We start from the raw sequence: 12347 nt of genomic DNA, 5'->3' as shown, positions 1-12347 counted from the left end.
GCATCTTCAGTGTTCGCCCCTCTTCCTCTGTTTTATTTTAGAGCGTCTTCACCGGCTGATTGCAGATCACAACTGTTCAATCGGCCAAATGACTGTTTCATGGCTTCCCAAAACAATGCCATTTTCAGAACATGGCATCATGCTTCGGATTAAACAGAATTCATGTTTCAAATGCTCTAATCTGGGGCAAAGTCTGGCTAAAGTGTTTAAAAACCTGTTCAACCCTCCTGTCATGGTTGTTTCTGAGGAACAGCATCGATGTGGAATTATCCCGTATCCATCCGTGAGGGCGGAAACAACGACGACAGAAGGTTCTAGAGAACTGGAAATCTTTATTGGTATGGATGTGAATTTCAAAAACTGACCAATAAAAAAGACAAAAAAAGACATAAGAGTACAATCATAAGATAATAGAAAAGAATGAAGATAGAACTAATTTTTGGAAATATGTGCATGAGAATTGGCACAAAATTAGGAAGTTGTGCATTACAAATGACTAATACCTGAAGTGAAGCCTACAGAGAAATGAGGAGAAAGGAGCTCTGCAGCATTTGGTACAATGAGCCAGAAAAAAGTTCAAGTCTGCTGGAGTCAGCACTTTTGAAATGGATAAACAGCTGAAGCGTCGCCTCCAGATCATAAAAGTTTTCCGGTTGAGCCTGAAAGACTTCAGTGAATCAAGCTGCAATTGTTTAGCCCGTAAATGCTCAGACTTTAGTAAATATAAGTGTTTAAATATATATATATTTATTATTAAAGGGATGGCTCAGTGGCTGCAGCAGAGAGCATCTCTGCAAATAAACACAATGTCAAAGAAGGAGGTTTTTCATTTTAAGAAAGAGAAAGTCTGCAAATATCCTGGAGGAAACAAATCAAACCATGTGCCCTCATGTGCATCCAACTCTTCTGCCAGTAGACAATGGAAAAATGACTGACTCTCTTTCCATTCAGGGGACATTTTGTTGCCTTTTCTTGCATCAATGTGGAATGAGTCTTTTAAAACTTGTTTTAAATGTCAGATAGTGCTGCACACATACCTCAGTATGGATGATTTTTAGGCGTTCGTGCAAGAAAATTCAACAGAGGAAATGTATTAATTGAGAAAAGAATGGAAAGCATTTAAATGTTTAGCTTTCACGGTGTTTTTTGCTGCAAACCATCACCTGAACGCATCACGACACTAAGTAGATTTACAAATGCACTCCAGGTGAAGTTGATCGACCTTTTCTGCGCATCAACTTTAACTCAATTCGCCATCTTCTAACGAGTCAGGACACGCGGAGAGCCCGGAGCCGTCCTCCTCCCACGCTCCTGCGGCGCGCTCCCCTCCTTATTTGAGGCTCCGCTCCTCCGCTCAGAGCAGCAGGCGCCCCGAGAGCGCAGCGCAGCGCAACGACCGGAGCTGGACCTCAGCACTCACAGCCCGTCCCGGATGCGTCTCCACTCCTCCGTCAGGATGAAAGCCGTCTTCGTCGTGGTGGCGGCGGCTCTGATCGCGGGTGGGTGATTTCGGAGATCCGTTCAGGACCAGGGACAGCTCCTGTGTCTCACGCATGTCTTTTTTTCCTCCTCAAGCAGAAAGTCTGTCGCTTCCTTTGGCCAAAGAGGGGCAGGTGGAAGACATGGTACCATCTTATTGACTCAAATTTGAAATTTACATTATTATTATTATTATTATCATTTGGTCCCGTTTGCTAAGAAAACTGTTGAATTTTTCAGGTCAAACGGTGTTTGGTTAAAGTTTTTTCCAAAGCTCTGTCCAAGGCGGATTCCCAGCTGGATCCAGACTGCAGAGATCTTCTCCTAGCAGGTATGGATCACTGAAGTCTCCTCACACAATTAACCTTACATCCGTTAAAAGATGTTTAAAAGTTTTTTAACCCATAAGAACCAAGACCCAGTTTGTCTATAAAATAAAATGATGTGTATTTTACCACAAACCAAGTGGATGATATTTTTCTGTTACACTGTTTATTAAAGGGGTCAAACATGCACCACCGGACAAAAACAGTGATGGGGGGACCGTTACCATGGAGATAGCATCGCCTGGTCTCCCGCCTGTGTCAAAGCCAGCAGATGTGAAGGACGTTGAGGCGCTTCTGAAATCTGTGGGAGGCATAACAGGAAACCCTGAAGATGAAGATGGTCTGGATGGAGACCTGGACCAGAGAACTAAAGAGCCGGAAAATCGGGAGAAGAGGAGCCGCTGGAAACCTGGAAGATACCATGCGAAGAGACCTAAGCGGGCAGAGGAAGAGGAGGATTATGATCGCAGTCAGGAGAGCTGGGGTGTGATGGGAAAAAGATTAGAGAATGTTGAGGAAGATGAAGACAGATACCATCAAGGAGGAACTAAACACAATGAAGAAATGCAGGAAGAACCAGTGGAAGAACGTAGCGAAGAGTACTGGGATATCGGCGGGAGGCACGAGGATGATGAAGAGAGAGACAAGCGAATGTGGAAGCCCACACATCGTTATCATCACAAGAAAAAGTTCCACAAACGCAGTGATGAACCACAAGAACCCGGTGAAGAAGACAACCGGGACTACTGGGACGTAGACGCTGAACCGGAGAAGAGGAACTGGAGACCGGGCAGGTACCATCAGAGGAGACACAAGCGTGATGAAGAGCTGTTAGAAGATGGGGAAGAACCAGATGAGGAACGTAGTCAGGAATCCTGGGATGTGGACAAGAGGAAGTGGAGACCTGGAAGGTATCATCAGATAAGACACAGACGTGATGAAGAGGGAGTTGAGGAACTACCAGATGAAGATCGCAGCCAAGAATCCTGGGATGTGGACAAGAGGAAGTGGAGACCTGGAAGGTATCACCAAATAAGACACAAACGCGATGAAGAGCCTGAAGAAGAACGCAGTCAGGAATACTGGGATTTTGACACTGGATATGACAAGAGGGGGTGGAGACCTGGAAGATACCACCAAATAAGACACAGACGTGATGAAGAGGGGGTTGAGGAAGAACCGGATGAAGATCGCAGCCAAGAATCCTGGGATGTGGAAAAGAGGAAGTGGAGACCTGGAAGGTATCATCAGATAAGACACAGAGGTGATGAAGAGGGAGTTGAGGAACTACCAGATGAAGATCGGAGCCAAGAATCCTGGGATGTGGACAAGAGGAAGTGGAGACCTGGAAGATACCACCAAATAAGACACAGACGTGATGAAGAGGGGGTTGAAGAGGAACCGGATGAAGATCGCAGCCAAGAATCCTGGGATGTGGACAAGAGGAAGTGGAGACCTGGAAGGTATCACCAAATAAGACACAAACGCGATGAAGAGCCTGAAGAAGAACGCAGTCAGGAATACTGGGATTTTGACACTGGATATGACAAGAGGGGATGGAGACCTGGAAGATACCACCAAAGAAGACACAGACGTGATGAAGAGGGGGTTGAGGAAGAACCAGAAGGAGAACGCAGTCAGGAGTCCTGGGATTTGGAGAAAAGGCCATCAAACGACGTTGGAGAAATAGAAAAGCGGATTTGGAAACCAACGCATCGATACCACCACAAAACGAAGTTTCATAAGCGCGGAGGTGCATCAAAAGATGAGGACCAGGAGGACTCCAAATATGAAGAGGAAGCAAAGGATGAAGATGAAGCCCAGAGGTTCTTCTATTGTCATATATTTCTTTTATTTCCTCCTGCAGCATGATTTACCGCAGGTGTTGGTAATATCAGGTGTACAAATATGCAACTTTAATGCATGTTGCTCATAAAGTCATACAGTAATAATAAATCCCACTTATCTAAGAAGCTCTTTTCCTGGATTTACAGGTCCGACTACCCGCCTGCTTGGTATAGGAGAGCTTCAGATGAACCGATTGCTGCATCCAACAAGGTATTCATGATACTTTTGAAGGCGAGACAGAATTCCTCTGAGCATTGGCAGCTTCTGTTGCACCACGTGACACCACCTTTTGGTTGTGTTTGGTCCAGATGAGTGAGCTGGCCCAGTTGCTGAGCTACAAGGGGAACCCAGCGTACGAGGAGGCTAGGAGGGGCTCACAGCAGAGGGTGCTTACGCCCCAGGAGGTAAATGAGCGTCTTCGTTTGTGCTGCAGGACCTGGTGAATCCAAAAAGCATCTCCGTCTCATGACAAGTCTAAAACTAAAGCTGCCACATGCCCCTCACAACCCCCGACACCCACGTGACAAATTAATGGGGGGGGGAAAAAAACACTTTTTTCAAAATGGCAGCTTTTCTGTTGCATCATCTCCATAGCAACCATTTCTTTTTTTGGTCGCCAGGGGGTAACGAACATGTCTGTCATTTTTACAAGAATTGGCAAAAGTAATTTTTTTGATTTCCTTACCAACACAGGCTTTCTTTGTCAACAAAGCCCAAATTTATAATATGTTCATATTCTATGCAATGTTGTTTCATTCAGATTCTTTACAATATTCCAGTGAGCTCGTCATGCTACATCTACAACTTCTAACTCTGTTTTTTCCACAAGTTGCTTCCCAATGATGCTTCAGGACTTAGGAGGCATTAGATGCAAATTCCAACGAGGACTTCGAATTTGTAGACTGTACTTGAGGGGATTTCTCTGGGGTAAAATTCCAAACGGCTGCCTCTTCTTGAGGTCAAAGGTCAATGAAACTTTGGTCGTAGACTTAACCCGGCCGAAAGTGTGTCAAATTATGTGACGATCCCCAAAGTTTTCTCTTCACTTACTCCTGCTGGTCGTGTGCCCATCCCATAATAGTTTCAAAACTTCCTTAGGATATCACCTAGGCCCCATTCTTTCTTTCCTTTTTACATGTCTCTCGCTGTGATGTCATCAACGTTTGTATTTTACCGTGGGACTCAAAGGCGCAGCGACAAAGAGGAATTGCGAAAACAATCTGGTCCTTCAGTCCAGGAACTGATGCAGGACATGAAAACTCCACTTTCCCAGCCTTTATCTCAGCGTGTTTGCCTCTTTTCTCCCTTTTTTACATCGTCTACAGTATCACTGCACAATCATTCCCTCTTTAAAAAACCTCCCATTATTAAAAACTTGCTTCATCAGTGCTGCAGCACAATATGTAGGAAGCGGTTTATGCCTCGGCGACATGCAGACTCTGTGGTCAGAAGGCTGGATTCCTGTCAGCGCTCAGATAAAGTCAGTTTCTCTTTCTGTGTTCCTTTTAGGAGAAAGAGCTGGAAAACCTGGCAGTGATGGACATGGAGCTGCAGAAAATGGCTGCAAAGCTGCATGAGAACGCGTAACCCTGACGATCAACAATCCCGAGTGTTTTATAGTTTGTCCTTCGTTTTAAAATGACTAAAAAAAAAGAAGAAAGTACAAAAGTGGTTAAATTTGAGCATAAAGTTCTCATTTTAGCGACATGTTGATGTTCTTTGAAATGCATGGCATGGATTTTTGTGTGCAACATGAAACGTGACTAATTATAAAAAACAATAAAATAAAAATCCTATTCTAAACAGCTTAATGTGTCTCAATAAAAACAATTATTCTGGGACCAAAAAATATCTCCAGTTTATTTCTCAAAGTGAACAGAGGTCAAAGCATCATAATAATATTAATTAACTAAACGTCTAAAAAAACCATCAAAACAAATTCAAAAAATAAAAATTCACGCCCCTTTTTTTGGGCTGACGGTCTATTTGTGGTGCAGCCGCTTCCCCACCACCCGCAGCAGATGCTCCGCCCCCTTTTCCAGAAACGCCTCTGACCGACGCCGCGTCCTGAGCGGGACCCCCGGCAGACGGCCGGGGTCTCTTCACCCCTCCGTGGCTTTCAGCTTCTGCCTCTTGGGCGCCGGTTCCTCGCTGGGCGTGGAGCCTGCGGGCGGCTCCGGCGCCACGGTGGTTCCTGAGAGGAGGTAGCCCCCGCCCCCGCTCATCAGCAGGCGAGGATGCGTCCTGTTGGGCAGCACCTGCACGAAGAAGAGCGTCTGTCGACTCAGCGAAGGCAGATGAACGAGACGAGAATCAAAAGCCAAGATGGTTCTTTAGTGCAGAGATGCGGCGGATTTTCAGACTCCAGCGCGTCTTTGATCCATTTCCAAAACGTAACCAGCGATCTTTTCACGATGATTATGGCGATTTTAGCCAAAATGAAAAAACAAAACAGTCGTTTTCTAGGACGTAGTTTCTGCGGAGCGGCAGGAGTTCATCAGAAAGTCACCTCTGCGTTCGGCAACCCCCCTCCCCCCACGTTGCCTTGTCACTATACCAGCAAAATGTCAACGCCACAAATACAACGCTTTTTTATCATCTACTTTTGATTCATTGGAATAAATACAAAGAAATAAAATTTAAAGCCCAACTTTCTTTGTTTGTGTCCTTCATCATCAGGAAACCTTTTTTTTATTTTATTGTAGTGGCTCTTTAAAAAATGTCTACATTTGAGGAAACTCCTGCACCTCCTCACTCGGGAGGCACGGCGACGGGTTCGATCAGAATGACGCTCTGCTTGCTGACCTCTGACCCCTGACTGAGGAGCAGCACTGTGATGACGGAGGCAGACGTTGGGCAGCGGCTGGATTTGCTCCTCTTTCTAAAGTTTTACGGGTTTTTGGTGAAGATTTTATTTTTGTACAAAGGATTTAAAACATGAAATAATCTGAGAACCACATCAGAAATGAAGGAACTTTTCAGGGGGGGCGGGGCTACTCCACGGCAACAGTCCCGTCCACGAGTCGGAGGTGAATTTCTGCTGAACTCCGGCCGCTCTGCAGGAACTATGTCCTAGAAAACGGCACCATCATAATTTAAAAAACACTGTGAACACTCTGAAAATAGATCAAAAGTTGATCAAAGTGGGACTTTAAGTATCAAAACCAAAACTTTCTAATGACAATATTTGTAAAAATATGCACTTTTAAGCAGTTATTCCAAAGTTTTAACACTAAAATACCATTTTTTTAGTTAGCTAAATAAAAAAAGGCAAATAAATCTAAAGCGGATGATCTCACATGTAGAACTAATGAGAACGTTGGTTCTGGTTTACCTGGTAATGCCTCAGCCAGGTGTCGGTGAGTTTGAGGCTGACCGCGCCCCCCTGTTCCTTCAGCTTGGTGTAGCACTCAATCAGAGGCTGCAGGAACGGGAAGGAAAGACGCAGCTTTAACAGGAAACACGCGCTCCAAGGTGGAAACCCTCACACCGGTCCTTACCTCCAAGTACTGGGAGTAAACCACAAAAGGTCTGGAGGGGGAGAGGAACCGGAGCAGGCGGAGGAGGACGGGACACGGATGGAAGCGGCTCGCGATGACCAGCCTGCGCGTGCAGAAACACAAACGTCAGCCGCAGAGCTGCGGCGGCGGCGTGACCGCGGGAAAGCGGGAGGCGCAAGACGAACGGCTTTCTGCGGCGCATCCGTTTTCTTCTGCTGCTGGATGAGAGTCAACAGCCGAGGCTGATTTAGGACAAACGCCACGGCGTTTATGGTGCTGCGACCATAAACCCAGCAGATCAATACTTGGAATTCAGCAGCGAACGCCACCTTCACACCAACTCAGCCATCCATCAAGATAAAAAAGCTGAAAAGGAAATTCTCCTTTTCGTTTAGAGGACAGAGGTTTTCGCCAAGAATGGAAATGACCTGACAATTAAGCGGATTTCCTTTCTAATGACTGTCATTTCCTAAACCTGCGAGGCGTCAAAGCTCCACGGAGGCTGGAAGAGCTGAGGAGGAGGAAAGAGAAACCAACCCGTCAGCATTTCTGCCGTCCAGTCGGGCCGCAGCCGCTGCCAGCTTCCTCTGCTTCTCCTCCTGCTTCACCTTCTTCTCTTGAGCCTTCCAAAACAGAAAAAAAGATGCAATTTTGGATCATTACCAGGTTTTGCTGTTGCTCCGTTGGTTTTGGTTCCAAAACAGCCGGACGATAACAAACGAGACATTTATATTTTTACACCTAAAGTCTGCTAGAAGCCCCCAATGGGACCAACGCTGGACTCTGATGTCCCGTCATCAGCCGTGACTAACCTGCAGCGAAGCTCCGAGGCGTCAAATGAACCAAACTTTTGGAGCTTCGCTCCAGAGGAGCTTCCGGCCTCAAAACTTCAACCAGGTTTGGTGATCGGTGCTGCGAAAAACACCGTTCCTGCCTCCAGCGGGAGGAACGCCTGCATGGTCCTAAAGCCGGATGCACACCGGCCCGTCTGCGGCGCGTCTCCCTCGTGTGGCGTGAGGATCCGACAGGCGGTTTACGTCGCCCCCGTTGCGTCTCTGCTCTGCCACCCTCCCCCCAGCTTCCTGCGACCCCCGCCCCATCAATAATTACAACTTTGGACCCCCTCCTGCTTCAGCGAGTCCTCTCTGTTATAAAAATTCGACTTTGGACGTCCACGGCGAAGGTGGACGTGAGTTATCACTTAAACACATCACAGTAACAACATTTATTTTGAAAGTACCAGTTTTTATTTTGAAACCCGGACCGGTTTCCTGTATTTTTTGAACAGACTGGAAACAGAACTCCTGTGTAAAGTTTGAGTTGCAGAGAGACGAACATCAGACGGCTGAGGCGATCTAAACATTCTGATTGGTTAAAGAACGCAGACGGACCAGTGGACCATTTTTGGAAGCAACCAAGGTGTTTGACCTTCTTTGGCTTCTCTGAAGCGTAGGTACCAGAGAGCTGAAAGTACAACCTGTCAGTTTCATCTTTGAGCCCCACCTTCAGACTAAAGTTCAGCTCAAGTCCAACACCGATCACTGACACTTTGACCTCAAGCGATGCGGTCAGAAGGTCTGGAGGCTTCTGAAGCTGGAACCCACCTTGGCTTCTCTGCGTTTCTCCTCCTCCTGCTTCTTCTGGTCCTGAACTTTGTCGTCTGCGCTCACCGTCTCCATCCTCTGCTCCTCTGGACTGTCGCCCTGCGGGTCGGCTCCAGGCAGAACGTCCTCCTCCTCTGCGGTCATGTTGGACTCTTTTTCACCTTTAACGTATAAAAACATAAAGTTCTCCTCCACGTGTTCCAGTAGCGGACATCAGTCATCAGTTATCAGTAAGAACTTCACACCAGCATCAGGGGCTTTGGCGAAGGTGTCCAGAATTCCCGCCTCCAAAGCGTTGAGGTGGCAGATGGGGAACTCGTGCAGCGTCTCGTAAAAATGTGCGGGGAAGCCGAAGCTCTCCACGCCGGCCCGGACAGGACCGCCTCCTGGAAACATCTGGACAACGGTGCCGTGGCCTGGACCACACAGAAACGGAGGAATGAGTTTGGAGAACTCGAGGGGAGAGGCTTCGTGCCCACACCATAATACTACCTCCCATTCGCTCCATAATGGATCCCAGCACGAGTCCGGCACAGGTCTCAAACACCAGAACCTTGCTGTTGGCGTGGATGTTTGCCAGCGTCAACATCTGGGCAAGAGTGTCGTAGCGTAGATGGCTGCGTCCCACGGAAACACAAGCATGAAGTTTATGTTTCCACCATCGGCGCGTTCGCTCGACTCACCAGATCTTTCCCGGTTCACGGCCGTGGTACATCATGGCCAGGATCCGGCAGGTCGGCCTCAGAACCGTCACAGTGTTCTCATACCTAAAACAAAAAGGAAACGTCAGAAAACAAGACAAGTCCGTCTGCGAGGCCGCTGGAGGACTCACTTCTTCTTCTTCTTCTTAATGTATTTATCCTGAGCGTATTCCGTCTTGTTACTGAAGGTGGCGCTGTTCTCTATGAGCTGTTGGATGATTTCCTGAGGAGTAAACATGGAGGGACTCACCAGAACATTCTTCTCTTTGAGTCCAGCACCAAAAGTCTCACATTATATTAAAAATTAAAAAAATAAAAATAAAAAAGTTGTTTAAACTCAGGATAGATTTGACTGAGATTACAGAACTTAATCCAAGACTAGATTTACTTTACACCCAAATCATGCTGTTATTTTCAGTCTTAAAAAGTAGTGGAGCCATTTAAACATTTTGAACCCCACTGAATACCCCCCCCCCCCTCTAATTTTTAAAAACATTTTCAAACATTGAAGCTTCTCTACTTTTTTTTATTTATTTCTAAAGACACTAAACAACCTTTTTTATCGGTTTCAGCACTTTTGAAGTGTTTTTACAAAATCAAGTTAAACACAAAAGTCAAATACATTTTGAAATTGCTCAAACTGGTAATTTAAATCCAATCTAATCCTGTAAATCTGAACAAAAATTCAGATTTGTATCATATAAATGGGGTTTAAACGGCTGAAAGATTTTTTTAACTGAAGACTTTCAGTAAAAAAAAAGAAGAAAAAGTTGGATCCTGGAAAAATACCAAAAGTACAACAAAACGCAAACGTTTGGATGCGAATCACCCACAGAAAAATGCATAAAGTTCTGTAAAAATCAAACTGTTTTTTTAAAAACATTTGACATGTTCTCTAACAAACGTAGAACAGACAAAAAAATTAATTTAGAATTTTTTTTTATCAGTTGAAACCTAAAAAGTTTAAATAAATCAAATAAACGTTAAAAGTCAAATGTGAATAAAAAGTAATCCTGATCATTTGTGGATATTGGTGTAGTATTATTGATTTGATAACAAATCCACTCGTTTATTTTCATTCAATATTTTCAGATATTTAATTACTTTACTTTTTTAAAAAAGATGTTAAAAAAACTTTTTTTTTTTTTTTAGATAATCAAGGTAATCACAAAAAGCTTAATTAAAATTAAAGTAAACTATTAAAAAGTACTTTTGATCACATTGCTCTGACAAACCTGAAGTCCACAAACAAACTTGTTTTTATTAGATTAAACACAAAGTTTAAGATGTTTTCAAACTGTTGAAGTTGGAAGGAAAAAAAGTAAAATGTAAAAGTTTTTAAGAAAAGACCCACCTTTAAGATAATCGCACTTGATTAGTTTTATTGTATTATAATTTATTTAATGTTTTCTTGTACGTATTTGAAAATATTTCATTTGAACGTTTTCTTGTAATTATTTTAGCCCGTGTATTTCCTTGTGGCAATAGAATAGAATAGAATATGTTCTTTATTACCTTTTTCTGTCTGCATTTAGGGTGTGAAGCTGTTCCTTTATTTTGTTTTTGAAGTGTATCAAAAAGCATGGGAAGCGCTTTTTATAAATAAAGTTTGATTTAAAAAAAATAAAAAAAGAGTTATTCTGGTCATTGTTGAAGTTCCCAAGAATTACTGCAAATTCACACAAAATCTATATTTATAGCTTGAAAAATCCATTATTGTAAACAATGGATTTGTTTTTCTAACGAACAAATATTAACATTTTAGATTTAGTATATGTCTGTTTCGTTTAAATTGTTTTTTGCTTGTTATTCTTGCTAAAACCGAACCCAGACTAGGAAGTGAAGTTCTGTCTGTACCTGACCCTTCAGACCTTGATCTTTCAGCTTCTCGATGTCATCTTTGGTGAGTTTCTGGGATTTCCCATCATCAATGATATTCCTGTTGTCTGTTCCCGCCACCTTTGAGTCTGAAGGACCGTGAATCATGAAGAAGAAGAGCAGAAACATCGGATGAATGAATGAAGATGACTTCTTGCTCTTGACAAAACCACAGCTGCAGATGACGTCTTTGTGATTCCCACCTGGGGGGCTCTCGGTGGTCTTGGTGTTTTGAAGTTGGAGACCCCCTCCAGACCGGATCTCGAACGTGTTTCCGTACAAACATCCCACCACGTTATCCAGGAAAATCCACTGCTTCTCAAAAATCACTTTTCTGTGAGCAGACCGGAAGGAGGATGGTGCTGAGTAACATCAAATTAGGTCCGGTCTGATACCTTTTAATTCGTTCCCAGTTATTCCAGCTCATCAAACAATAAGCAATACACATAAGAGGCACTGTATTTTCAAATTCCTACTGCTTTTTTCATGTCCAACTTACTTTTTTGGAAGTATCTGCACAGATTTATAGATGTCTCCTCTTTTCAAAACTACGTAGTCGCCTTCTTTGATTCTGTAATGATCCTCGTCGTCTCCATTGTCCGCCATATAGCAAACCAGATTATCACTAAACGGGACAGAAAACGTTCAAATTGAACGATTCCACTTAAAAACAGGACAAATATCGACAAGAAAACAGGTAAAGTAGTAAAAGTTAGCAGCACGTGTTAGCTTTCGTTCTCAGTAGCCTTCCAGGAATACTAATCAATCGCAGACTGATTTGTACGTCGTTGACATCAATGAGTTATATCGCTAGAAGAGACACACCCGCTTGGGACGCCTGGCCTCCGGTGGAGCGACGCCATCTTGGTAAGGTCGTCGGCGCCCACATGACAACGCTTTCTACTGCTTTTGGTGGCATCTAAATAACTTTATATAAAATGATTATGACAAATGATTTATATATATATTTATATATATATATATATATATATATATATATATATATATATA

General features: G+C 43.9%; 2 protein-coding genes across 5 annotated transcripts; one reads left to right on the top strand and one right to left on the bottom strand.

Annotated features, from left to right (window-relative positions):
* Positions 1-1267: 1267 nt before the first annotated feature.
* Positions 1268-5456, top strand: chgb (chromogranin B). Of its 4 annotated transcripts, none has more exons than XM_023953115.1 (8): positions 1340-1499; positions 1576-1625; positions 1720-1810; positions 1981-2837; positions 3168-3631; positions 3800-3863; positions 3962-4057; positions 5163-5456. In XM_023953115.1, the coding sequence occupies exons 1-8, from the start codon at positions 1433-1435 to the stop codon at positions 5238-5240; spliced, it is 1767 nt and encodes a 588-aa protein (XP_023808883.1). In that variant the 5' UTR covers positions 1340-1432; the 3' UTR covers positions 5241-5456. The 4 variants fall into 4 exon arrangements, with proteins under 4 accessions (XP_023808884.1, XP_023808883.1, XP_023808882.1 ...); XM_023953114.1 differs by having other exon boundaries at positions 2946-3631; XM_023953116.1 differs by having other exon boundaries at positions 1268-1499; positions 1981-3631.
* Positions 5457-5489: 33 nt separating this feature from the next.
* trmt6 (tRNA methyltransferase 6) lies at positions 5490-12118 on the bottom strand. The gene is made up of 12 exons (XM_004083335.4): positions 11836-12118; positions 11540-11670; positions 11316-11425; positions 9590-9681; positions 9441-9524; positions 9250-9374; positions 9003-9173; positions 8758-8918; positions 7691-7776; positions 7154-7256; positions 6988-7074; positions 5490-5911 (listed from the first exon to the last, which is right to left on the bottom strand). Exons 1-12 carry the CDS (start codon positions 11940-11942, stop codon positions 5756-5758), a joined length of 1413 nt encoding a protein of 470 aa, XP_004083383.1. The 5' UTR covers positions 11943-12118; the 3' UTR covers positions 5490-5755.
* Positions 12119-12347: the final 229 nt, after the last annotated feature.

The sequence above is a fragment of the Oryzias latipes genome, chromosome 24, assembly GCF_002234675.1.
Source record: "Oryzias latipes chromosome 24, ASM223467v1".
Taxonomy (NCBI): domain Eukaryota; kingdom Metazoa; phylum Chordata; class Actinopteri; order Beloniformes; family Adrianichthyidae; genus Oryzias; species Oryzias latipes.
This window is presented reverse-complemented; position numbering and strand designations above follow the sequence as displayed.